Source organism: Apodemus sylvaticus, chromosome X, assembly GCF_947179515.1.
Source record: "Apodemus sylvaticus chromosome X, mApoSyl1.1, whole genome shotgun sequence".
NCBI lineage: Eukaryota > Metazoa > Chordata > Mammalia > Rodentia > Muridae > Apodemus > Apodemus sylvaticus.
The window spans coordinates 105,372,041-105,398,586 of NC_067495.1; the positions used below are offsets into that span (position 1 = coordinate 105,372,041).

At 36.3% G+C, this 26,546-nt stretch overlaps 1 protein-coding gene across 5 annotated transcripts in view; it reads left to right on the forward strand.

Annotated features, from left to right (window-relative positions):
• Window positions 1-26,546, forward strand: part of Alg13 (ALG13 UDP-N-acetylglucosaminyltransferase subunit) — a 49,683-nt gene that overhangs the window by 11,888 nt on the left and 11,249 nt on the right. For 2 of the 5 annotated variants that reach the window (XM_052170793.1, XM_052170795.1), the window contains exons 1-18: window positions 9,485-9,719; window positions 10,328-10,411; window positions 12,273-12,323; window positions 12,650-12,696; window positions 13,704-13,776; window positions 15,535-15,616; window positions 15,795-15,972; window positions 17,270-17,345; window positions 18,242-18,350; window positions 18,725-18,789; window positions 19,318-19,418; window positions 20,454-20,581; window positions 21,550-21,796; window positions 22,132-22,245; window positions 22,636-22,777; window positions 23,412-23,532; window positions 24,466-24,498; window positions 24,597-24,652. In XM_052170793.1, the coding sequence (XP_052026753.1) occupies window positions 9,579-9,719; window positions 10,328-10,411; window positions 12,273-12,323; window positions 12,650-12,696; window positions 13,704-13,776; window positions 15,535-15,616; window positions 15,795-15,972; window positions 17,270-17,345; window positions 18,242-18,350; window positions 18,725-18,789; window positions 19,318-19,418; window positions 20,454-20,581; window positions 21,550-21,796; window positions 22,132-22,245; window positions 22,636-22,777; window positions 23,412-23,532; window positions 24,466-24,498; window positions 24,597-24,652 (1,848 nt within the window). In that variant the 5' untranslated portion in view covers window positions 9,485-9,578. The other 3 variants (XM_052170794.1, XR_007975412.1, XM_052170797.1) reach the window with 3 other exon arrangements.

Below are 26,546 nucleotides of genomic sequence, written 5' to 3' on the forward strand. Positions count from 1 at the left end.
TGTCAAGCCTTCATAGGACTAAGGACCTCTCCTCCCATTGATACCTGACAAGGCAATCCTCTGCTAAATGTGCAGCTGGAGCCATGTGTACCCCTTGGTTGGGAGCTTAGTACCTGCGAGCTCTGGGGTTGGGGTGGTCTGGATGGTTGATACTTTTGTTGTTATTATAAGGTTGCAAACCACTTGAGCTCCTTCAGTCCTTTCTCTTAACTGTTCCATTGAGTACCTGTGCTCAGTCTAATGGTTGGCTGCAAGCATCCGCATCTATTTAAAAGGCTCTGGCAGGGCCTTTCAGGAGACAACCATATCAGACTCCTTTCAACAAGCATTTATTGGCATTTGCAATAGTATCGGGGTTTGGTGACTGTATATGGGATGAATCCCCAGGTGGGCCAGTCTCTGGATGAACTTTTTTTTCAGTTTCTGTTCTACACTTTATCTCCATGTTTACAAGTATTTTGTTCCCCTTCTCAGGAGAACCAAAACACCCACACTTTGGTCTTCTTTCTTCTTGAGCTTTCTGTGGTCTGTTGAATTGTATCTTGGATATTCCAAGCTTCTGAGCTAATACCCACTTATCAGTGAGTGCATACCATGTGTATTCCTTTGTGATTGGGTTACCTCACTCAGCCTGATATTTTCTAGTTCCATCCATTTCTCTAAGAATTTCATGAATTCATTGTTTTTAATAACTGAGTACTATTCCATTGTATAAATATACCACAATTTCTGTATTCATCCCTCTGTTGAGGGACATCTGGGTTCTTTCCAGCTTCTGGCTATTATAAATAAGGCTGCTATGAATATAGTGGAGCATGTATGCTTATTACATGTTGGAGCATCTTCTGGGTATATGCCCAGGAGTGGTATAGCTGGGTCTTCAGGTAGTACTATGTACAATTTTTTAAGGAGCCACCAAACTGATTTCCAGAGTGGTTGTACCAGCTTGGAATCACCCCAGAAGTGGAGGAGTGTTCCTCTTTCTCCACATCCTCATCAGCATCTGCTGTCACTTGAATTTTTGATTTTAGCCATTCTGACTGGTGTGAGGTGGAAACTCAGTGTTGTTTTTTGCATTTCTCGGATAACTAAGGATGTTGAACCTTTCTTTAGGTGCTTCTCAACCTTTCCATATTCCTCAGTTGAAAAATCTTTGTTTAGCTCGGTACCCCCATTTTTTTTTTAAATAGAGTTAATTGGCTCTCTGGAGTCTAACTTCTTGGGTTCTTTGTATATATTGGATACTAGCCCTCTATGAGACATAGGATTCATAAAGATCTTTTCCCAATGTGTTGATTGCCATTTTGTCCTATTGACAGTGTCCTTTGCCTTACAAAAGCTTTGCAATTTTATGAGGTCCCATTTGTCAATTCTTGATCTCACAGCATAAACCATTGGTGTTCTGTTCAGGAAATTTCCCGGTGCCAATGTGTTCCAGGCTTTTCCCCACTTTCTCCTCTCTTAGTTTCAGTGTTTCTGGTTTTATGTGGAGGTCCTTGATCCACTTAGACTTGAGCTTTGTATAAGGAGATAAGAATGGGTAAATTTTCATTCTTCTAAGTGCTGACTGCCAGTTGAACCAGCACCATTTGTTAAAAATGCTGTTTTTTTCCCCCACTGGAAGGTTTTAGCTCCTTTGTCGAAGATCAAGTGACCATAGCTCTGTGGGTTCATTTCTGGGTCTTCAAATCTATTCCATTGATCTTCCTGCTTCTCTCTGTACCAGTATCATTCAGTTTTTATCACTATTGCTCTGTAGTACAGCTTGATATCAAGGATGGTCTAAGGATAGTCTAAAATTTGGTCCATCAGTCTTAAAAAGATCCCATTTTACTAAGTTAACTGTAAGCTATACTTTGTCATTTCTGATATATCTCTTGTACCTATATTTTATATGCAATTTTTTAACAAACACCCAAAGTTCTAGTATTTTGCTTGTTTTATAGTTTACAAAAGTTCTTTTGATCTTCAATATCTATAGGCCTAAATGCTGAAACTACTAGAATTAATATTTTTAATTACAAGTATTTATATATTTTAGAGTATAGAGTCATATTGACCTGCATGCACTGTGCAATGATTTAAATCAAGCTAATTTATCCTTTCTTTTACTTATTATTTTCGTGGTGAAATATGTGAAATATATGGTGATAATTTGAAATATATATTATCAGCTGCTCATCATGATGTTACTAGACTTCAAACATGCATCTCAAAGCTAAAATTTTGTGCCATTTAAACAATTTCCTATTCTCCATTAACTACTCAGGGTGTCAACTGATTAACTATTGCTTCTATGATTTCAACTTTACATTCCAACAATGTCATATATTTGTGCCTAATCTATTTCACTTACACTAATACTCAAGATATGAAAACTTTTGTTTAAATTACCAGAAATGGTGGTTTCTACTTTTAAAAGATTGAATAGTATTCCATTTTATTACACTATATTTTCTTAATTTATTCAAATCCTGATGGTCTTTTATATTTGTTTTTGTATGTGGGTGAGCGTGCTGTGTGGTGCTGGAGACTGAACCCAAGGCCTTTGGTTGTATCTCTAGCACTTGACTTTGTCAGGAGACATTTATTGCTTACATGTTATTTACATTTACTTTTAAAAAGTAAAGATTTATTTATTATTATATGTAAGTACACTGTAGCTATCTTCAGACACTCCAGAAGAGGGCATCAGATCTCGTTATGGATGGTTGTGAGCCACCATGTGGTTGCTGGGATTTGAGCTCAGGACCTTTGGAACAGCAGGCAGTGCTCTTAACCAGTGCTGAGCCATCTCTCCAGCCTGTTATTTACACTAACATTTTCTTATTTCCTACATGTTCCATTAATTTTGTTTGATATTTTATTACTTAAATTTTATTTACCTTTACGTTCAATTTTATTTCCAAAAGGGTTTTTTCTCTTTGTGATTTAGTCTGAGTAGATTGTTGGTATCTAGAAATTTATTTTTGGTCATCCATTTGTGGCACGGTAATTTTTCACCTGCGTATCTTTTTCTGTTTTTCTGACAGGGTTTCATGTACCCTAGAATGGTCTTTAACGACCTTGAACTTTTCCTTTTGCCTCTACTGTTCATGTGTTGGGCATAAAAGACATGTGGCATTATGCCCCATTTATGTGGTACTAGAGTCAAAATCCAGGGGTTCATTTATTTACACTGTACCAATTGACAGCTATCCACAGCTCTCTATTGCTTTGTTAATTTGGTTTTTTTTTCCTGTGGAGAAATTAATAGCTATTTAAAGTTGTGTCTTTTGGGGGGTATATAGGGCCTATTTTAACATGATAAATGTTTTAAGATAATTTCTTTAGCCTTTGCCTTAACTTCAGTAACTTCCTTATGTTTAGTGCTGGTGATCTTTTTTTTTCAGTGTCCTACCTATATACATACTTCTTGATCTCTTTCAACTTCACTATGGGTAACTGTTTACCTTGTAGTGCTAGGATTTTTATTATATCATCATATCTTCTCATTTTGGGCATATATTTTTTAGATGTGGGCTCTTTCATTGAGCTCAACTTTAAATTCTATCCTTTCTGATTTTTATTTCCAAATTTCAAATTAAATTAACATATTAGAATTTGATAGCTTTTCACTGTACCCTATGCTGACCTTGAATTCTTTGTATCTGTATCCTTCTATCTTGGTCTCCTGAGTGTCAGGGTTACAGGTGAAAGCTGCCATGTACAGCCTGGCATATTTTTTTCTTTTTCAGACAAATGAATAATAAGCCCAGTATCTCTGTCAAGAAAACAGAACAACGTAATTGCCATCATGCATTTCTTCTAGCCATCCCTTTGTAGTTAACCTTTCCCTGCAACCCTTTTTTTTTGAGACAGGGTTTCTTTACATATTCCTGGCTGTCTTAGAACTCACTTTGTAGACAAAGCTGGCCTCAGATTAAAGCCATTGGCCACCACCAGCAAACTTTTCTTGCAATTCTTAATACCTGGCAACAACTTACATATTTTTCTTAGTTAAAATTTGTCTTTTCCATATTGGTGTTTAAAAAATTGGTGTTTTTTTTTCCTTTTTTCCCCCTTGAGACAGGGTTTCTCTGTATAGCCCTGGCTGTTCTGGAACTCACTCTGTAGACCATGCTGGCCTCGAACTCAGAAATTCGCCTGCCTCTGCATTTCATTTTTTGTATTACTGTCCACAATTTATTGTCTGGATATATTAGTGCATGCTGAAATGGTTTCTAGTTTTGATGGATCATGACTGGCTAAAGGTACTGTCAACATTCATGAGTAGATTTATGTGTGAAAATTTCTCCCAAATAGACACCCAGAAGTGGAATTATTAGATCATATGGCAATTTCTGTGCTTAATTTTGTAAGAAACTGTTAAACTAGGTGACCATGATATTTCATGTTCTCAGCAGCAACATGAGAATTTCAGTTTTCCATCTTTGTCAACCTGATTTAGGTAGATTTTTAAAAAATTAGTCATATTCCAAAATGAATATACTGGTATTTCATTAAAAATAGAAAAAACTTGGCCCAAGAGGTTTAGGAGAATGGTAGAATATATGTCTAGTATGATCAAGGCCTTATTTTGATGTTGAGTCGGGGGTGAACTACAAAAAAACAAACCCCAAAAACCCAAAACAAAAAATCCAAATGTCTGAAAAACATATTAAAAGGTTCTTAATGTTATGGGCCCTCTGGGCACTGCAAATCAAAACAATAGTGGAATAGGACATCCTGACTAATAGAATTGCTTAAATCAAAAGGTAGACTATAATTTGACTCTCCCTCCAGTGATAATAGCATAGCCATATGATTCAAGAGAACTGAGAATATATGACTGTTCAAAAACTTAGAAATGGGTGGCTGGTGAAATGGCTCAGTGGTTAAGAGCACTGGCTCTTAACTAGTGGTCCTGAGTTCCCAGTAACCACATGGTGGCTCACAACCATCTGTAATGGGATCCAATGCCCTCATGTGTATATGAATATAGTGATAGTGTACTCACTATATATATATTTAAAAAAAAACTTAAAAATGTTTATATCAGGTCTCCTAATAGTGTAAAATGAAAATAACCAAATTTCTATTAGCTGATAAATAGTTAAATTAGGGTTTGAAATGGATTGAAATAGTGAAGTATATGACAGTGTAGTTGGATGTTGATTGAAAAACAATGCTATTTTAAGAAGCCAGTCACAGCCAGGTGGTGGTGGCGGCGGCATTGCACGCCTTTAATCCCAGCACTTGGGAGGCAGAGGCAGGCCGATGATTTCTGAGTTCAAGGCCAGCCAGAGCCACACAGAGAAACCCTGTCTTGAAAAACCAAAAAAAAAAAAAAAAAAAAGCCACTCACACAGTAACATATAATGTAGGTTTACATTTATTTGAACTGTCCAGAATATCTCTACATTAGTAGTTACCCAGCATTTGTAGGATAATTAGAGGTGGTTGTCTGTAAGATACAGGTTTCATTTTCAAGTGAAAGTCCTAAATTTTGATGGATGCATAACTGCATATATTAAAAAAAATCATTTAAATTTTAACCTTAAAGTGGATGTTAGAAATTAACCAGTTTTAAAACGATATATATAGACAGGAAAGTAGAAGGCGTTTGAGGCCAGCCTGGTTCACAAAGGGAGTTCCCAGACAGCCAGAGTTATATAGAGCATCCCTGTCAAAAAACAAAAGTATAATTCAGTGAAACCATTAGGAGATTTTCAGATTTTTATCATTCTAAAAAGATTGTGCTAGTTTGTTTCCAATGACTCTTTGTTCCAAAACCCCAGATAACTAGTAATCTGATTTCTATCTATATTTGCCATTTTGGCATATTTCATTTTTTTAAACAGAGTCCTGTGTTTTGGAATCATACCTTTTGCATCTGTTTCTTTTAGGGCTAGTTTCTCCACAATTCATGCTTGCTATATAGCTATCCCAGTATAATAATTGTAATTGTCTCACTGTGATTTTTATTTTAATTTCCCTAATATCTAATCCTACTGAACAATTAACTACTTAGTAGCCATTTTTACTCCTCCTCTCCTTTTTATTGACAGAGACTCTAGCTCAGGCTGGCCTCAAACTCCCTTTAATAGAGAATAACCTTAAACATCCTGTTCCTCTTTCAGCTAGCTCCCAAAGCTGGGATATTGCACCTAAGGCAAGCACTCTTACTATGTTGATAGTTCCCCCTCCATTGTATTTAGTAAAACATACTAAAATTAGTTTGCCCATTTAAAAAATGGGATTGTTGATTGTTGACTTTATTTTTGTAGTAAAGACCAGACTCAAACTCACTGTGTAGCCTCTGGTGATTGTGAACTTCTGAAATCCCACCTCTGCTACTCAAGAGCTGAGATTCCTGGTTTGTGCCATCTTGCCACATTTATGTGGTGCCTCAGGTTTATGTGGTGGATTAAACTTAGGTTCTGTATCATGTTAAGTAAAGACTGTATCAACTGAGCTACATCCCCAGTCCACTTTAAGTAGTTTTTTAATATATATTTTCAATACATTTTTGTTAGATATGCAATATGTAGCTGTTCTTACCCTTATTTATAACTTATAATGCCACTCACCTAACATTTATTTATTTATTTATTTATTTATTTATTTTGGATTAATTTTTTTCGAGACCAGTCCACTTTAAGTAGTTTTTAAATATATATTTTCAATACATTTTTGTTAGATATGCAATATGTAGCTGTTCTTACCCTTATTTATAACTTATAATGCCACTCACCTAACATTTATTTATTTATTTATTTATTTATTTATTTTGGATTTATTTTTTTCGAGACCAGACTGGCCTAGAACTCAGAAATCTGCCTGCCTCTGCCTCCCAGAGTGCTGGGATCACATGCGTGTGCCATGACTGGCTAACATTTTTATTTGCAGAACAAAAGTTAATTTTGTCAAAGTTCAGTCTGTGTGGTTTTAAAAAATAATTCTGCCTATCCTACGGTCTTGTTTTTTTCTTAAAACATTTTTTTTTAAAGACAGGGTTTCTCTGTGTAGCCATGGCTGAACAGGAACTCACCCGGTAGACCTGGCTGGTCTCAAACTCAGAAATCTGCCTCCCAAGTGCTGGGATTAAAGGCATGTGCCACCACTGCCAATCTTCTTAAAACATTTTAAAGAACTTTTATGCATTGATTTCCAAATATTTGTAGTTCAGAAGCTAAAATACAAAGGGCACAGGGAGGCTGGCTTGCAGCTTTTCTCTTGCTGCTTTACCCCCTCTTGGGAGGTGGCTGGTGAAGGATAAATACAGAAGCTTTTATTTGACATTTAGATCTGGTCTGCTTTGCATTAATTAAGAAAACAAGATGAGAGATTCGGGTCTAGGGCTAATTTTTGCCCTAGAATGATCAATTCTTGCACTATCTGATATAAATACTTTATTGAATCATCGTTTGTATTACCTTTGTCAAAATAAAATGACCTCTTCATATCTGTTGTTTGCTTTCCTAGTGTGTACTTCTTCTCTTTCTCTTGTCTCTCTCATCTTTGTTTCTAGGTTTTGCTTATATTCTGATCATCTTGCTGGCTCTTTCCCTTCCATTTCTTTTCTCAAATGGAAGTATATAAATAGTATTTGTTGAAGTTTTATACTCATGTTTGGTTTTAAGTTCAATAGATATAAATAATTTGTATTTTGTCTTTATTTGTAGACTATGACAAAATCAACTTTTTTAACTGTAAGCTTAAATTAGTTGTTCTTGGTGAATTGGTGATCATGAAACAGAATGAATGGTTCATAACTTTTACAAAAAGTATTCTGGTTTCTTTAGAAAAAAAGTAATATGAAAACTGAATGGTAAGGAAAGTCAAGGTTTTATTCCTTATCTACCATGACTTTATTTCATTTTTTTTTGTTTTTTTTTTTTTTTTTTGAGACAGGGTTTCTCTGTGTAGCCCTGGCTGTCCTGGAACTCACTCTGTAGACCAGGCTGGCCTCGAACTCAGAAATCCACCTGCCTCTGCCTCCCAGAGTGCTGGGATTACAGGTGTGCGCCACCACTGCCTGGTGATTTTTATTTCATTCTTAATTTACAAGTAATGATCCATGATTTTCCTATAGACTGCAGTCATTGGAACATCTCTGAAGTCAAGGTTTTTTTCTTTACAGTATACCTTTATTGTTTTTTTTGTAATTAAACCTGTGTAGATAAGAATTTACATATTTGATTTAGTGTGAAATCATTGCACAAGTGGAAAAACACAAGTTTAACAACTCCAGACCAATAGGAAAAAGCAAGATTTGACTTATTTATTCACTTATTTATGGTGCTGGTATTGAATGGAATGTCCTAGTGTTCAGGCTTTATCACTGAGCTTTATGTCCCTAAATCTTTTTTTAAACACTGAAGGAGATTGTATTTTGGCATTTTAAATAAAAATAAGACACTTGTTGCCAGAATGAAATAATAGAAGCAGTACTCCAGTCCCCTACCCTACTCAGAGCACCTTTTCCCTGGCAAAGTACCCTGAGAACACTTTAAAACACACCTAACATATCCAACATGTCAATAATATGCCATCAAAAAAAAGCAAATTTTAAATTACATTTTTGACAGTTTTTGTGTAAGATATTTCATGCTGTTTCCATTTTACACATTGTAAAGATTTATTTTTAATAATATGTTTGCTTTTGTGGGTATGCACATGTGGGTGCAGACGCACATGGATAATGGAGGAATTGCAGGTTGTTGTGACCCTCTTGACATTGGTGCTGGGAAGTACTTTGCTGCATGTGCTTTTAACTGCTGAGCTGTATCTCATTTTCATTGTTTTCACTTTTCTCTGTTTTTAGTAGTAGTATGCAGTAACCTAACATTCCTCAAGATCTTCGGTTTCCTAGCGTAATTAGTAAACTTATTAGTGGTCCTATAGACAATTTTATCTAGAATTATTCTGGTATTCTCTTACCTGTAATAGTCAACCTGTTAGTTGCTTGGCAATCTTTGTTCCAACTGTTGGAGACCCTGCCCCTTTGTCTTTTAAAAAAAGATGTTCTTAAATACTAAAGGGAATTAGTTAAACCCCACCCCCATCCCTACCCTGAAACCCTGGAGGGCACCTGTAGGACAGAAACTATTTGGGAATTCAGGGAGTGATCTCAAAGCTGCTTGTGGAGTAGGCAGTTTTACACACCTGAGTCTTTGTAATCTCCTTTGCAGCCTCCCCGAGGTTGTAGCTTTCCCGAGCTCTTAGATTTCCAGAGATCCGTTGCTTGGTCACTTTATGTCTTCAGCTGATTTTGTGTCCCACCTTTCTGTAACTGTGTACCTTCTTCCTCCCTTGTCTCAAGTTTCTTACTCTTTGGAGCATCTGCTCTTCGTTTTTGTTTTTCCACAGGGTCCTGTCTTGTCCTGCGCCAGTCAGCCTCTTGCTTGTGCTTCTGGGAAGTGCCAGGATTCTTCAGCCCTGCCGCAACTGCAACTGCCTTCTGCCTAGACCTTGAGCTGCTTCGGATACCTGCCTACACAAGCTCGAGTACTTGTGGCCACTGCCTAGTCTTCCCTGCATCTGTGTTTTCCTCTTTTCCACCCCTCTGTACCTTTCTCCTCATCCCATGCACAATGCATAAAGGATGGAAAAAGTACTGCGGCCAGAAGTCTTTGAATGAGGCATCAATGGATGAATATTTAGGCAGTTTAGGGCTGTTTCGAAAGGTGGTTGCCAAGGATGCCTCTTGCCTCTTTCGTGCTATTTCTGAGCAGGTAAATATAAGCGTGAAAGTGCCTTGTTTGTAAGTTTTCAGGGTGAGATGTGGTGTGGTCCAGTAGTTCAATCTGTGGAGTACTGAAAGGAAAAAAAAAAACTACATAGTTTTCGTTTTTTACTGAAAATATTCTGGCCTATTTGAGAAGTACCGATTGAAATACCGTGCTGTTGCTGATCAGATCAAATACGGTTCTCCTGTGGCTACTTTTTTGCTTTTCATTGCCAGTTTGTAATTGGGGAGGGGTACATTAATGTGAGGTTAAAGAAAACATTGAACTGAATCTCAATCCTTTGTAAGCATGTCCTACTCCTTTGTTTATGCATAAGAAAAAGATTTATAGCTTGTACCCGTACCCATACAAGTTGAAAGTTGAGGTTGAAAGTCCAGGACAGAATCATTAACCCTCAATCTTACTAAAGATGACCAATTTTTAACATGACAAGGCTTCTTTGCCTTTGGCTAAGATCAGGTGTAGTAGCAGATGGACTTAATTTCTGTTTCCAACATGTGTTCTGGTTTAGGAAACTTGTGTCTAATTCATCGTCTTAATTTAGAACCTTCTTTTGAAATGACATGGCAATGAGCTAGTCTTTTCTTTTATAGCTGTTTCACAGCCAGATCCATCATTTACATATCAGGAGAGCTTGTGTCTCATATATGAAGGAAAATCAACAAGCTTTTGAGTCTGTAAGTAGAATATATGCACTGAAGAGAATTGTTGGTAATGTATATAGTAAATGGGCAAAAAGAATTCTTAGTACCTAGTACAAAAATGTTATATTTTCTCAGTAAGCAGCTATTTAATTCTCAGCTGACTTCCTAGAGCTTTTGTACCTCTTCCTCAAAGTAAAATATAGCTTTATGCTGAATAAAAATTAAGAATGGCCTGTTGGTGTAGGTTTGTAATCCAGGTCTGATCTCTTACCCCAGAACTCTTGATGGTGAATGGGAGTTCTGAATCCAGCTGGGCCAGCCTGAGCAGTATAGGGAGACTGTCAGAACAAGTGACTAAAAGAAGTAACAATCCTTGTCTTTCTTACCTCTTCCTCTACACTCAAAACAGATTCCCAAGACCATAGCATTTATATTTTGACCAGTTTTGTATTGTTTGTACCACTTTTCTTGTTGGATTTGACTTTGCTAATATTGTGAAATGTCCATTTTAATCTATACTCAGTATTCCTAAGCCAATTTGAATACTCTTGTAAAATATATTGTAAGGAAATGTTTGTTAGTCTTAATACTACAAATTGTGAAAATTGAAACTCTGCCCCTATGGTTGACTTTAAACAACCTTTAAAGAACATCTTTGTACACAAGTCAGTAGTTTAATTTTTGTTAAGGTTTATCCAGATTAGAGTTGAAGCCTGTATCATGCGACATTTTACTGATTCTTTTGACTCTATATTGAGTTACTGCCCTTGGAGGTTTGTTTTTAAATTTCTCAACTGTGACTATAAAGGCTTAAATCTTGTTGATTACAGTATTCTCCCCACCTGGGAGAAATAGTGCTCCTGGCATTGAAATGCAAGTCTTCTTTCCAATGCTGCATATCTCAAGTATTTTGTGTGTAGAGATAATGGTAGAGCTTCTGTTAAACTATGAATTCTGATGAAGTAGGTTTAGCAGTGACTTCAGATTTTTGCATTTTAAACAAACTTGTAAATTAAGGGTGTTGCTTGACCATTTTTTGACTAACAAAAGATGTGTAAAACACACTGGTAAAAGCCTGCTCTTTCATCCCCTCCGGTAAAGTTTATGCTATGTCTTTACTTGCCAGCCTTTTTTTTTTTTTTTTAAAGAGAAAACTAGAAGGGCACAAGGACACCTCTGGGTGTTAGATAAATTATTTAGCTTCAATGTCCCTACTGTTTGGTAGTTTCAGGGTCAAAATTTGCACTTTTTAAAGTTACTCCACTTACTGCATGCTAGTTGATAAGTTATCTCTGCTGACTAAATGAGGCAATTCGAGTCAGATTATTGGTGGCTTCTCTAGAGCTAGTTTACCACACAGGATGGGGTCAGTCAAGTGGAGATCTGGAGAAGGGGATGGAGGAGAGAGACCTAAGGAGCAAGCACCAGAGCTAGCACCAGAGGGGAAGGGGAAGCGAGGAAAATGGGCCCACAGTGTAGAGAGATGGAGGGGGCAAGAACGAGGAAAAGAGACCTGTACAAGAGAGTTGTGGAGAAAGGGAGTGGATAGGGAGAGAAAAGTAAGACAAAGGGTCTCTATAAGACAAAGGGTCTCTATTATACAGTGAAGAGCAACTGGATGAGAGGGAAACTCCATCACTGGGTTGGAAAGTTCAGCTTGGAGGGCAGGGGATGTCAGCCATCATCCTCTTTTGTTAGGGTCTGTGGGATGCTGGGAAAACAGTAGGCCAGGTTCACTTTGTTATGTTAAATGCTTGTCCTGGGTCTGGAAGCCGAGAGAAATCTATTATCTCAAATAAAAGGAAAATCTCTTGAGATGGTGATAACTGTAGAATATAATCGGATTGCCATAACGCTATGATTTGGCTAAGTCAAGTTTGTTTTGTTTTTGAAGTATGTGGAGGGATCTTTTGAGAAATATCTGGAACGGTTGGGAGATCCCAAGGTAAGTTTGAATATCATCTTCATAGTTGTTTGAAATAGTAACGTAAATATAAGTCTATGGCTATAATGACTCAAAACTGTATCAAGAGAAATAATTATTGTGTAAAATGCAATGGCTGGTTTTGAGAATTGTGTTTACTGTTTCTGTGGTCTCCTATCTTTTAAAAAGTAGGAGTTACACTTATATACTTTTATGGCTAAGAAGAGCTATGTGTTCATTATTTGTTTATATTATTGAGTAGCTATCTTAATTTTCTGATATTCATGCTGAACTTGTGAAAACTACTTAATAGTTCTAAAATGTTTTTTAAAACTCTTTATATTTAGGAGAGTGCTGGCCAGCTGGAACTAAGAGCTCTTTCTCTCATTTATAAGTAAGTTGTATCAAATAAAGGGGCCAAAGGCGGAATGTACGAATATGAATGTGAATGATATGTCAGAATCCTTTTAGGACTCATGAAATTTGAGAGTTAATAAGTTAATAATGTAGAATAAAGGGTTGAGCAAAATCCATCTGATAGTTCTTGGGTGAATAACCTTATTATTCTGTCTTAGAATTTGTATCTGTTGGAAAGGAAGATTAAAAGGAAGGCAGGTGTTATTGGGACATGCTATGATACTAGCACTGAGCAGGGAGGGAGGCAGAGGCAAGACACTCTTGATTTCAAGACCACACTGGGCTATACAACAAGAACTTGTCTTTAGACAAACTAAGAGACTGAAAATGCTGAACTGGTAATATTTCCTGTAGGAAATTAGAATTATTCTTTTTTTAAAAAGTTATTTATTCATTCATTCATTCATTCATTCATTCATTCATTATAAATAAGTACACTGTAGCTGTCTTCAGACACACCAGAGAGGGCGTCAGATCTCGTTATGGATGGTTGTGAGCCACCATGTGGTTGCTGGTAATTGAACTCAGGAGGACCTTCGGAAGAGCAGTCGGTTCTCTTAACTTGCTGAGCCATCTTTCCAACCTAGAATAGCTATCTTTTAAAACTTCCTAAATACTTAATATTATTTATATATTGTCATTGGGGCAATGTGTTCCTGGTCTTTTGAGACTGGGCTTCTCTGTGTAACAAGCTCTGCCTGTCCTGACTAGTTTTGTACAGACCAGGCTGGTCTCAACCTCACAGAGATCTCTGCCTGCTTCTGCCTCCCAAGTGCTAGGAGTAAAGGCCTGCACTGACAATATCACTTGTAATGTAAAAGTGTGCAGCAAAAAGTTTAGATACTTTAAAGTTGAATGATCCTTCAAATTGCCAAATTATATTTTGTTGTTAACACTTTATGGAGAAATTAAGAAAAAGTTAAAAGGCTATTTAGCTTATATACTAAATCTCTTCTTATTTACCTTTGTTTTCTATCTGTATAGTCGAGATTTCATTCTTTATCGTTATCCTGGAAAGCCACCAACTCAAGTCACAGATAATGGCTTTGAAGATAAGGTAGGAAAATGAATGCTGACTAAAAGTTGGATGATTCAGCCAGAATACTACAGTATTTAGAAATAACCCTTTTGACTTAATTTGTTGAAGATTGGCCATAGTCTTGAAGTCCAATGCAGTGTCACTGAACTCAGCTACTGAGTTACCTGATAAATATTGTGTAACTGGTAATATTCTATGGGAGCAACCTTTCCTTCTCTAGCCTGCTGTCATTATGGTATTAGCTTCTTTTAAAAGAAATTTATTTTATGTATGTGACTACACTGTAACTGTCTTCAGACATACCAGAAGAGGGCATTGGTTCCCATTACATATTGTTGTAATGCTGTTGCTGGGATGTTGTAATGATGTTGTAATGATGTTGATGGGAATTGAACTCAAGACCTCTGGAAGAGCAGTCAGTGCTCTTAACCTCTGAGCCATCTCTCCAGCCCAGTATTAGCTACTTTTAAAAACATTTTTCTTGTCCTTCTGTGATGAGAAAATCCACAGAGCCACATAAAACCCTAAGTGACTCCTTCTTGACTAGAGAGGATAAGGGTTAAATCTGGAATTAGGTTCAGTGTCTCATTTTGTCCTTAGTGTGCACACTATGCTTCTACTAGTTCAGATTTCCTGGGTCCGTTTTTGTCCCTCATTTGTCAATTCCATGGAAACAGTCCCAACTTCCCCAAATCTCTTTTCTCTTAAACCCTATCTTGTTTCTAATCATGATTCATAGTTTTATCACCTCATATTTCCATCTATTTCAATCAGTTTTGAAATGTCTTAGGTCACAGGTTTTACGCTTTAGTAAAGTGCTTAGAAAATAGTACAAAGTAGTTGCTTGGAAACTTTAAACAGGCTAGGTGGTGGTGGCGCACGCCTGTAATCTCAGCACTCTGGGAGGCAGAGGCAGGCAGATTTCTGAGTTGAGCCCAGCCTGGTCTACAGAGTGAGTTCCAGGACAGCCAGGGCTATACAGAGAAACCCTGTATTGAAAAAACTAAATCCAAAAAACAAAAAACAAAAACAAAAGCAAAAACAAAAAAAAACTTTCAACAGGCACATTTTCCTGAAAATGCCATGATTTCATTTGTCTGAATGAAACACTATTGCATACATGTGCCACATATTTATCCATTTCATCTTTTGGTAGATGTCTAGGCTGGGTCAGTTTTTAAACTGTTGAGTAGTACAGCAGTAAACATACATGTACAATCTATTTGCTTAGAGTCCTTTCCATATAAGGCAAGAGTAAGTGATAAGACTGATTCATATAGTAGTTCTAGTTCTAGATTGTTGAGGAAGCTCCACACTGATTTCAATAGAATTTGGGAATTTTACATTCCCACAAGTGGTGTATATGGGGGTTCCTATTTCTTAATATCTTTGTCAGTGTATTTTGTTGTTTTCTAAGTTTTAAAAATTTTATTGCCGGGCAGTTGTGGTGCATGCCTTTAATCCCGGCACTTGGGAGTTCGAGGCCAGCCTGGTCTACAGAGTTAGTTCCAGGACAGCCAGGTCTATACAGAGAAACCCTGTCTCGAAACCCCTCACCCCCCCCCCAAATTAAAAACAATTTATCATGTATAGGTGTGGTATATGCATGTGTGTTTGTGGGTATTCTTACCAATGTACTTGTGATGGCCAAAAGATGATCTTAGGAGTCTTCCTGTTTCCAATTTTTTTTGAGAGTTATGAACTGCTAATTACCAACTTAATTTTTGTGCTTGTAAGGTATGTTAACACTAGCATAATTCCGTATGTTTTTTTCAGATTCTTCTCTGTTATTCAAATAATGGCCATTATGATTCTGTATATTCAAAAGAATTTCAATCAACTGCAGGGATTTGTCAAGGTATATAAAGGTCTTTTATTAATATATGTGTGGTTTCAGATGATTTGTTATCAGTCTTTAAACTTACAAAACATTGTTGGTACCTTTGGAACTTCTATGTTGGATTATGAATGTATTCACATTGATATGAAGAGTCTTATTTTGACAATTGGAATTTTGGCTTTTTTTCTGCTTTCAGCCATATTATATGAACTTCTTTATAAAGATGTATTTGTTGTGGATGAAGAAACATTGAAAACTGCAGTTGATTTGTTTCGAAGTGGTTCCAGGAGAAACAAACACCATAATTTAACTGGAAATGTAGAAGGCAGTACTGATCAGAAGAGCTCTACTGATCAGAGTTCAACCCAAGATAGGTACTAAAAGATAAGGGTTGTCAACTTTGATTTTCATATTTCTTTGAGTTATCATCTGAAAGTAGAAATTGTCTGATTTTATATATATGCACATACGTGTCTGTTAGGGATATATTGTTTTTAATGAGAGGACAAAATTGTACCAATTGTATTGTGAAATGTTCAGACTTAAAAGAGTTCTAGAATCTTCCTTTTTTCCAATATAGGAGATATGTAGCTTTAGAATTAGCATTTCTTAAAATTTAGTTGTATATAAGTTACTCATTGTTGATTGTACAGAGAGTTTTGGGCCTTATCACAACATTTGAGGTCATGTTGTATCTAAGAATCTGCGTTAAAAAAAATCACCCCCAGGTAGATTGGGCTTTGCAGCTAGATGCTTTACACACTTGGAGGATCTTTCATACCCACAGAAGAATGGTTTCTAAAGCTTATTTGGGACCATGAGGAATCTGTGGGGGGTGAGGGTGGGGTGGTGTGGTGTGTGTGTATGTGTGTGTGTGTGTGTGTGTTTGTGTGTGGTTTTTTCGGGACAGGGTTTCTCTCTGTAGTCCTGGCTGTCCTGGAACTCACTCTGTAGTCCAGGCTGGCCTCGAACTCAGAAATCTGCCTGCCTCTGCCTCCTAAGTCCTGGGATTATAGGTGTGCTCCACCACTGCCTGTCAAGGAATCTTATCAAAATGAAAATAGCTCCATTTGCTGATTCCTTAAGGGTTTAGGATCTATGGACACTACAGTAGTTAAAAGGCCAGATTACTGAAAGCCTGCCAGCTTAAAACAACATTGACCTTATAACTGTGTGCTTTAGAAATCATCCCATGCTTAGCTTACTCTTTTGTGTTGATATCAGAAGGTTAATAAAGAAGCTGGCCGGGAGTGAGGTTGGAACTGAAACTTTGGCAAATACCTACCATGATTCTCGGTAGCATTTAATTCTTTTTAGCTAGTGGACTGATTTCTTTGTTTTTGTTTTTTTTTTCTTTTGGGCTTGTGGGAGGAGTGACCTACACTCAGCTGGGTGAACATGACTGCTTACTTACTTTTCTACTGGCAGCACGGGAATGTGAGATCTTCAAGATGGGTGGGGCAATGGGTGTGTGTGTTTAGAATATAATTTGCCAAGTATTTTGTAGCACATAACTTAATACAGAATCCTAATGGAGATGTGTTGAAAACTTACCTGCTTTATATTTTAGGATTAAGCTCTTTACCACTGAGTAGTAGCATAGTTCTGAAACATGAGACAAGTAACTGCTACGTTTGCATAGTGTTCTTTTCTCTGAATCTTTTCAATTAGAATTGAAGAGGTTGGTGCCTGTTCCAGTGTTGCAAGTACACCAGAAGGCGATAAGCAAAAAACAGAACATCAAAAGGTTTGATAATTTCTTAGGCAAAGAATGTTCATACACTTGTCTTAAAATACCATAATTTAAAATAAGACCAGATAGTCCATTCTAATTATGTAAAGCTGGGAATGAAGTAGTTTATATTTTATTTTCTTTTTTTTTCTTTTTTTTTGGTTTTGTGAGACAGGGTTTCTCTGTTTAGCCCTGTCTGTCCTGGAACTCACTCTGTAGACCAGGCTGGCAGAGAACTCAGAAATCCGCCTGCCTCTGCCTTCCAAGTGCTGGGATTACAGGCATGTGCCACCACTGCCTGGCTAGTTTATATTTTCCTTCATGGAAATCCTACTTGCTCAAGTGTAAAAATATGTATTTTGTGAGAAGTTTTATTCTTAAGTACTAGAATTTTCGTAACTGATTCTGTGAACACTTGAGGCATCTCATAAACCTTTGAAATTAAAATAATAATACAAATTTAATAGATAATTAGTTGTAATTAGTGGCCTATAATTATAAAATTAAATGCTAATCATCATTTTTTGAAGTTGAAGAAACAAATATTTGTACATGTAAAGCCTAGTTGCTTCATGCCGTCTCTTTTTTAGGCTATTGTTTTTAGATACATAGTAAATTTTTGTGCTATAATTTGTTTTAATAGCAAATGAAAGGGGGGATTGTGTATGGTTTGTTTATTTAATTCATGTATACTTTCCTACCAGAAGAGGGTATCATCCCATTACAGATGGTTGTGAGCCACCATGCAGTTGCTAGGAATTGAACTCAGGACCTATAGAAGAGCAGTCAAGTGCTCTTAGCCATCTCTACAGTCCCCCAGTTTTTTAAGAAAACAATCTTCATTCATTCTTCCCCATAAAAGAATGATTTTTAAAGATAATGCATTTATAGCATGACTATTTTTGTTTCAGGTTCCAGAAACTCCATCAAGGATGTTGTTTCCCTATAAGGTGTTGAAAGCTCTGGATCCAGAAATCTATCGCAATGTAGAATTTGATGCTTGGTTGGACACTAGAAAAGGTAATTATCAGCAGGATACCTTAAATCCTGATCGGTTCAGAGAATTACCTTGCAAGTTATTTCTAAAAAGATATGTTTTCATCAACGTATAGAAGTTGTAAGACATGAAAATTACATAATTCAAACTTCAGTGTTCATTAAGTTATTTATTTATTTATTTATTTGGATTTTTTCCCCCCAAGACAGGGTTTCTCTGTGTAGCCCTGGCTGTCCTGGAACTCACTCTGTATACACCACCACTGCCTGGCTGGGACATTTTTTTTTCTAATGATAGCATTGTCAAATACATTTTGTTAATGTAAATGAGATAAATTATGTGCAGTAACAAAGGAATAAATTAAAATTGAGCTTTAATAATCTTTGTCTTCTCATAGAACTTCAAAAAACAGATTGCATGGAGTATGGTGGAAGATTTTACTTTTTAGGAGACAAATGTCAGGTTAGTTCCTTCTTCGAAGATGGTTTGTTTTTATAAGATTGTAGTTTAAATCAGTAATGTGAGTTACCCTGGGCTTAGTAATCCCTGTCTGTCATTGTAACAGTACAGAAGCCTAGGAAGGAAAATCATACATTTAAGTCTAGGAACTATAGCTTTATAGTTATACTAAGACCTTGTCTGAGTAGAACAATGCTTGAGGGTATAACTCAGTGGTAGAATACTTGGCCAACGTCTAAGGCTCTGGATTAGGCCCTTAATACAACAACAAAGACATTGGTCAGGACTTCTTTACAAAATGCTAAGAGAAAGGGTTTCCTTGTTTGTATTGTGTTAAATTTTAATTACAGACTTTATGACATTTAGATGTAAATTGGTAAATTCCCCATAGATGAGCCATGATCTCAGTTACTTTAAAAAAAAAATAGACACTGAATTATGTTTGGAGAAATGATTGTTTAGCTAAGCACAGATTTGTCAATGTACAAGAACAGATGAATTAATATACAACTCCCTTTTCCGGTCTTTCAGGTTTGCGTCGAACCAGGTGGAAAATATTATAATGCTCATATTCAGGAAATTGATAATGATAAAAATGCAGTAATAGTTTTCATTGAGGAATTTGCAGAAAGGTAAGACTGTATGGCAATCAAAATTGCCAGGTGCTTACTTAATTGAGCATTTCCAGGATGCTAGTTGAAAGAACCAGATTGTTCTCTACTTTGTTATCTACTGAGCTAATTATTTTGATTAATAAAAGTAAATGTTATAAAATAAAATATCAAAATAGGTGTATCCCCCAGTCCTTGCTATTACTTTTTAAAAGTATTTTTGAGATGAAAATAAAATTGCATCATTTCCTCCTTTCCTTTCCTCCCTCTAAATCCTATAATATACTACCTCTTTTAATCAAACTCATGGACTTTTTTCATTTATTATTATTATATGCACATGTGTGTATACAGTCCCTAAATATAACCTATTTAGTTTATATAATGTTACTTATATGTATTATTATTACCTTTTATTTTGAGATAATCCTAACTAATTGTCCAAGCAGCCTTGAGCCAGTAGTCAATGTCAGGCTAAAGGATTTGTTCCAAAACAAACTTTCATAATCCCAGACAAGGAAAAAATGAGACCATGACAGTGTTGGATACTGGTAAAGATACTTTACTTTTTAGTGGTCAGAGTAACTGTAATTTATATACCTAAGCCTCATTTGAGTCAGGTTAGGAAATATTCTCTTTCATGGAAAGGATGCTATATAGTCCATCATATTTCTCCTGGATGCAGTAGACACTACAAAACATCTGTGAAGTTATATAAACCACATTTAGATTGTCTAAGTTATAGGAGAACAAAACCAACAAATGTGTAGGAAAGCTAGTATAAATAGACTTAACAAAAATGCATTTGATCTAGGGTTTGTGCTACATGCTTTAAATCTAACTTTCAGGATTGTGAAGAGGGAAATCTTTTGAGTTTGAGGCCAGCCTGATCTATGTAATGAGTTCTAGGCCAGCCAAGGCTACATAATGAGACCTTGTTTCCAAGCAAAACAGAAAAAGTTAATGTGCTTAAAATGAAGTAGGAAGGTTATGTTAGTTTACTGAATGAGAGTTAAGTATGTGTTATAATGGGGTCATCATACCTTTCATTTCAAGGCAAGCAATTCCGATGGCCCATGTAAAACCAGTCAACCAAGTGGCAATTCTTCCTTCCTGGAATGCTATACCAATTCGTAATGGAAGAGGTTTCCCGACTCTAACTGGAGGCTATTTCCCTGAAATAGGTTTGTAACCTGAAGGCTTTTCCTGTGGTTTTTGTTTTGTGTTATAGTTTATTTTACTTACAAATAATTGTACTTTTTAGCTGGGCAATGGTGATATTTTAATCCTAGTACTGGGGAGACAGAGGCAGGTTGGCCTTGGCGAATTCAAATCAAGGCCAAACTGGTCTACCGAGTGAATTCTGGGATAGTCAGGGCTACCCAGAGAGATCTTGCCTCAACAAACCAAAAAGAAAAAATATGCTTTTTAAAGGTATACCATATGTCCTGTTATAGAGTACTGTTTCTTCCACACTACTGTGTTTCCATAGCTAATAGTTTGGTGGAGAGGAGAGGGTTAGTCTATATATTCTAGAGTGATCCTAGCATCTGTGCCATAGATTTAATTGCCCAGTTGTAGCAATCAAATTGTCTTTGGACATTGGGATATATGTATGTATGTATGTATGTATGTATATGTATATATACATATACATATGTGTGTATATATATACACCAACATACACACACACACATGTACATACATACACACACACACATACACACACTCTATAGGAGGCAGTTGACCTCATATAAACTTAAGCTGATAGAGATTTTAAATATTTTCAAAGAAGTAGGAAGACATCTCAAAAGCAACCAGAAGTTTTCAACATTTATTTTAGAGAAAAAAATATTGTAGGTAATTAGATGACTCAATATTTTTGATGACCAGATCTACAAGTACTAAAGAGAGGGTTGAAATACTGAGTGTTGAAATACTCCTCAACATAGAAATGAACTGTTTCTTTTACCTTTCCAACTGGAAGGTCAAGTGCATCCTTGAAAACTAAATACATTTCTATGTTATACTCACATACTTTGATCTCTTCCTAAGAAAAGTATCTATCTGACAGTTTAAGGTATGCTGAGGGCAAAGGTGCATGAACTTTTACTTGGGTTATAAAACTTATTTACTATGTATTTTCTGAAAGTTATGACAGATATGAACATTAAGCAACGGAAGAAGATGTTCAAGAAATTTCGAGGGAAAGAGATTTATATGACCATGGCCTATAGCAGGGGTGACCCCCTTCTGCCGTCCAGAATTCAGCATAGTATGCATTACGGGCATGACCCTCTACTGTATTACTCCCAGGCAGCTAGTCATCTTATGTCTAGTGAACATTTTTACCCTCAACAGTCATCTCAAAGACAAGGACGGGGATATGGGATGCCCAGGTAAGAATGAACTGATTTTTAAGATAATGTATGTCTCTTTTTGGGGGTTTTAGAAACAATTCCTGAACTGAGTTATAGTAGAATTGATAACCACAACTTTTATAGTGAGAATGGAGGCATATTTGTATTCTCATTGAAGGATTGAAGAGATGCTCAAAGATAGAATTCCACCTGAAATGAATGTTGATATAAAATATGTTCTTGTATCCATTAATACTGTATAGGCTCAATACCAGTCAGTCTTACTTGTTCAATATTTCCAGAAAACTTTGTATATTCTACTTAACTATTGAGACTGGCAAGAAGTAATTGTTTTTCTTTATGTTTATTCTTAGGGATTCATCTCAGTTAATAAACAGGCAAAACATGCCAAATCCTAAAGTTGGGTTTTGCTCTGGCTCAGGCAGAAAGTGCTGCCAGAGCTACGATAATGTCTCCTATAGGTCTCGGTAAGTATTTAAAGTGTTGAAAGTTAAGGGAAAACATCTGTGTGTGGTTTTATTGCTAAGCAATGATAATGTGCACAACTTTCTAAAACTTCAGTTTGTGGCTGGAGAGATGGCTTAGAGATTAAAAATATTAGCTGTCCTTCTGGAGAAGCTGGGTTTAATTCCTAGTACCCATTTGGTAGCTAACAACCATCTGCAACTCTAGTTCCAGATGTATGACGCCTTCTTCTGATCTCTCACATGGTGTACAGATATACATGCAAGCAAAACATGCATACACAGAAATTAAATCTAAAAACATCTGCTTTGAGATATTTATCTTACACAGAGAAATAGGGTAAGCTATTACCATGTTTTAATGTATTTCCCCATTTTGATTTTCAAATTAAGTTCTTTTAGGCGTAGCCATCGTCAGATGCATTGCATGAATAAAGGATGCCAATATGGTTTTGCTCCAGAGAATGGAGTGGAAGAAACTGTTACATTTTACGCACTTGAAGAAGGGAATGAGACTGCTTATTCAACTTTACCTGTAAGTGGGTGAAAGCTTCACTGAAAAAGCTTTAAGGTTTTATGGAGAAATGTTATATATGATTTCCACCACGATCTACCCAAATCCATAGATCAAAGCTAGGGTCCTGCACATGTAAGATGTTCTACCTCTCTCCTACATCCTCAGCCCTAATTTTTAAAATTTTTGTATGAAGAACTTAGTAAAAATCTTCAGATACTATGAAGCCTTCACCTTAGAGCTTTAAAGTTATGAAAAGACATGTTTTAAGGCTGTGACTGAGAAGAAAATAAGAGATTTAAGCAGTCTGGCATATAATGTGAACTAAAATTTCTGTTTTCTTGCTTCACCTATTTTCGATTCTAAAGTATTAAAACAGCCACATAATTCTCTTAAATAGTGTATCAGAAGTGGTGGCGCACGCCTGTAATCCCAGCACTTGGGAGGCAGTGGCAGGCGGATTTCTGAGTTCGAGGCCAACCTGGTCTATAGAGTGAGTTCCAGGACTACACAGAGAAACCCTGTCTTTAACCCCACCCCCCCAAAAAAAGAAGAAGAAGTTACTTTCTATTAACTAACTTTTTAGAACATCCTTCTAGCCTTTTTTCTGACTAATACAGGAGGAATTCTGTGTTTATGTCTTTCTTTGGTACAGAACAATGGTGGCCCCACTACAATGGTTCCTGCTACTTCAGCATACTGTGTTGCAAGGCAGGGCTATAACTCATGCAAACCAACTTTGAATTCAGAAGATAGTAATGACCACTGTGATAATGGTGAGTCAGCTAGTGCTTACTAATCTCTGAAAAGACAATTGTTGTAGCATTTGTATATCAGAACTTGGAAATATTTGGGGGCTTCACACCTTTTGTGGTAACTTGTAAGAAGTATAAGATTGGGGGTGGTGAGTTGTGTCAGTAGGTATAAGTGTTGCTATGCAAATCTGAGGACCTAAGTTCAAATCCCAGAGCCCAGATAACCCAAAGAGCTTTTTATACTTAAATTCAAAACATTCTGACATTTATTGAATGTTATATATCATCCATTCTGATAAATAATTATAATATAATTACAATCCTTGCTGCATTATGGGAAATATGACATCCCTGTATTATATAGGAGGAAACTGAGATTTGAAATCTAACATAGCAAAGGTTATACTCTTGATAATGGCACAGATACATTTTTATACTATTTATATACCAAAATTTTGCTTACTCAAAAGTGTTTTTGTTGCATTCATACAATCAACTCTACATTTTCATCATCCTCCAAAGTTATACATTCTTATATACCAAACTAAAAGTCTCTATAACTGTCTGTAGAGATTTAGTAGTTACTTTTCTTTGTGCCATGGCATTTGCTTGTTCTTACCATCTACCAATCAATAATACAGTATTATTGAAACAATAATTGTGTACATTGAGGAAGTATGAGGCATTTTAAGTGACTTTATTAAAAAAGATAGTTCAGATATTGTCTCTGGTATGTACATAGAAGAAAATATTATTCTTGACACCTAAGAAAAATTTGAGCAGAAACTTCTACTTTTGATAGCTTACCTTGACTTCTGTTGACTAATAGGAAAGCTCAAGTCACTTTCAACTATCTATGTATTTTAGTTGTGAAAATATGCCCATAAAACTCAAGAAAAAGCAATTACTGACATGTTAAAACAATCTGTGTACACTTTTTTCTCTGTTTTCTAGGAGGATATCATGGAGAGTATCTTTATTCTTCAGGTCAGTGAGATCTAGATTTAATTTTATATTCTTTATTATTTATTGTATTTCAAACTAAAAATAATGCTCTTTTAAAAACCTTTGGCTGTATTCTCTAGAACAAGGCTATGAAACTTCCAGTGTGTACACCACAACTGTATCTACAGCAAACCTGGTAGGTATTTCATAGTAAAAAAGATGAATAGCTCATATACTTTATAGAAAGGACACAGTGTAGCCTGATAGGAGAGATTCCTTAGGGACTTTGATGCGACCTTCATTCAGGATTGCAAGGCAGAAACTAAAAAGTAGTAAATGGTGCCCTGGCACAGAGAGGACACTGACGATTTTTCTTTTCATTTCATTTGTCAAAAGCAGATCCTACTAAAGAGCCTAACTTCTCTGTCTAGAAAGCAGAAAGTTAGAAATACTTTGATAGTATTAAGAATAAGAATTGTCCATGTTAATTATTCCAAAGCTTTCTTTTCTTTATTTAGAAGTAGGACTTGAAAAAGAGTTCTTAGAAAGTGAGTTGTTGCATCCTACATTCCTTCAGTTTCCATTTTTCAGGGTAACTTTTGGAATATTAGCATTCTTTGAAGGTCTCAGAATTCTGTACTGAATTTGTCTTATCGTGTTTATTTTTGCTGTTGTTTGGGAGGCTTAGTTCCTGCTTGTTTATCTGATTTTGCTTTAACTTTAGAAGTTAGTTCCCTCCCCCCCCCCACACACTTTCTCTCTGTCTCAGACACACACATACAGAAATTTATTCATTACTTTTACTTTTAGGTTTCTCCAATTTGGAGTATAGATTTTTAAAGTATGTCCTTAGGATTCTCTTATTTCCTTGGTGTCATGATGTTCCCATTTTTGCCTTTAATTTTATTAACTTGAATTTATTTCTCAATATCTTTTCTGGTCCCTACTCCATTTAGTGTTCTGTATGCTTATATGACTTTGTGTCTTTGACCTGGGAAATCTTCTTCTTCCTCTATTCCTATTATCTACAGATGTGGTCTCTCTCTCTCTTTTTTTTTTTTTTTAATTTCCTAGAATTCCTAGATGTTTTGTGCCTGGAGTTTTTGACTTAATATTTCTTTGACTGAAGTATCCATTTCTTCTATCTTGTTGTTTTCCATGACTGAGATTTTCTTTTTTGTCTTTTTTGCTGTGGGTGAAGCTTACTACTGAGGTTTTTAATTTACTAATTTTTTTTATTTCCAATTTTATCTTAGTTTGGGCCTTATGTAGTGATTCAGTTTCTTTCATTTATTTCTCATTTCATTTTACTGTTTGTGTTTTCACAGACTTCATTAAGTGATTTGCTCATATCCCCTTTTAAGGTTCTTGAACATAACATTTGTAATAATTCGTACTAGCTTACATTTGTAATAGCTATTTTGAAGTCCTTATCTTATACTTCAGTTATATTGCATATCTTGGGTCCTACTATAGGGTTACTAGATTCTGGTGGAAGCATTTTGTTCTAGCTGTTAATTTTCGTGGTTTTCTGCTAGTGTCTAGTTGGTGATTCTAAGTGTCTTGATAGCAGGCGTTGTCTTTGTTGGGTGGGCATTCCATTTCCTGTTTTCGTTTGCCTTCTCAGGGTGTTAGAAAAGTATGTTTGCCGTGGATGTCTTACTATTATTGAGTGCTTCTGTGGGTTGATGGGTGGTGGAGAAGAATGGAAGGTAGGCTAGGAATAAAGGCTGAGAAGGGCTTCAGGCAAAAGATAAGCAGATCTTGCTCACATCAGGAAATGAGGTTCTTAGGAAGTTAGTTGGGTGTGTGGTGGGACGAGGGCATCTTGCAAGTAGGTTGAGGGTAAGGCAAAGAATAATTTGAAGAGACAGAGATGAAAGGTTTAGGCGCAACTTGAGTCAGAGTTAGAGTCTCCAGTGAATGGAGTTGAGGTAGGAGGGACCCCTGTAAGCAGCTTGGTTAAGGGTGAGACTGGAATGTGGAAGATGGTAGAGATGGTAATGAAGCAGAGGGACGATAGTGGGAGTTAGCAACCTAAATCTGTCAGGTTTAATCACTGGGGTACCAGGTAAAAGGGGTTCTGAGGT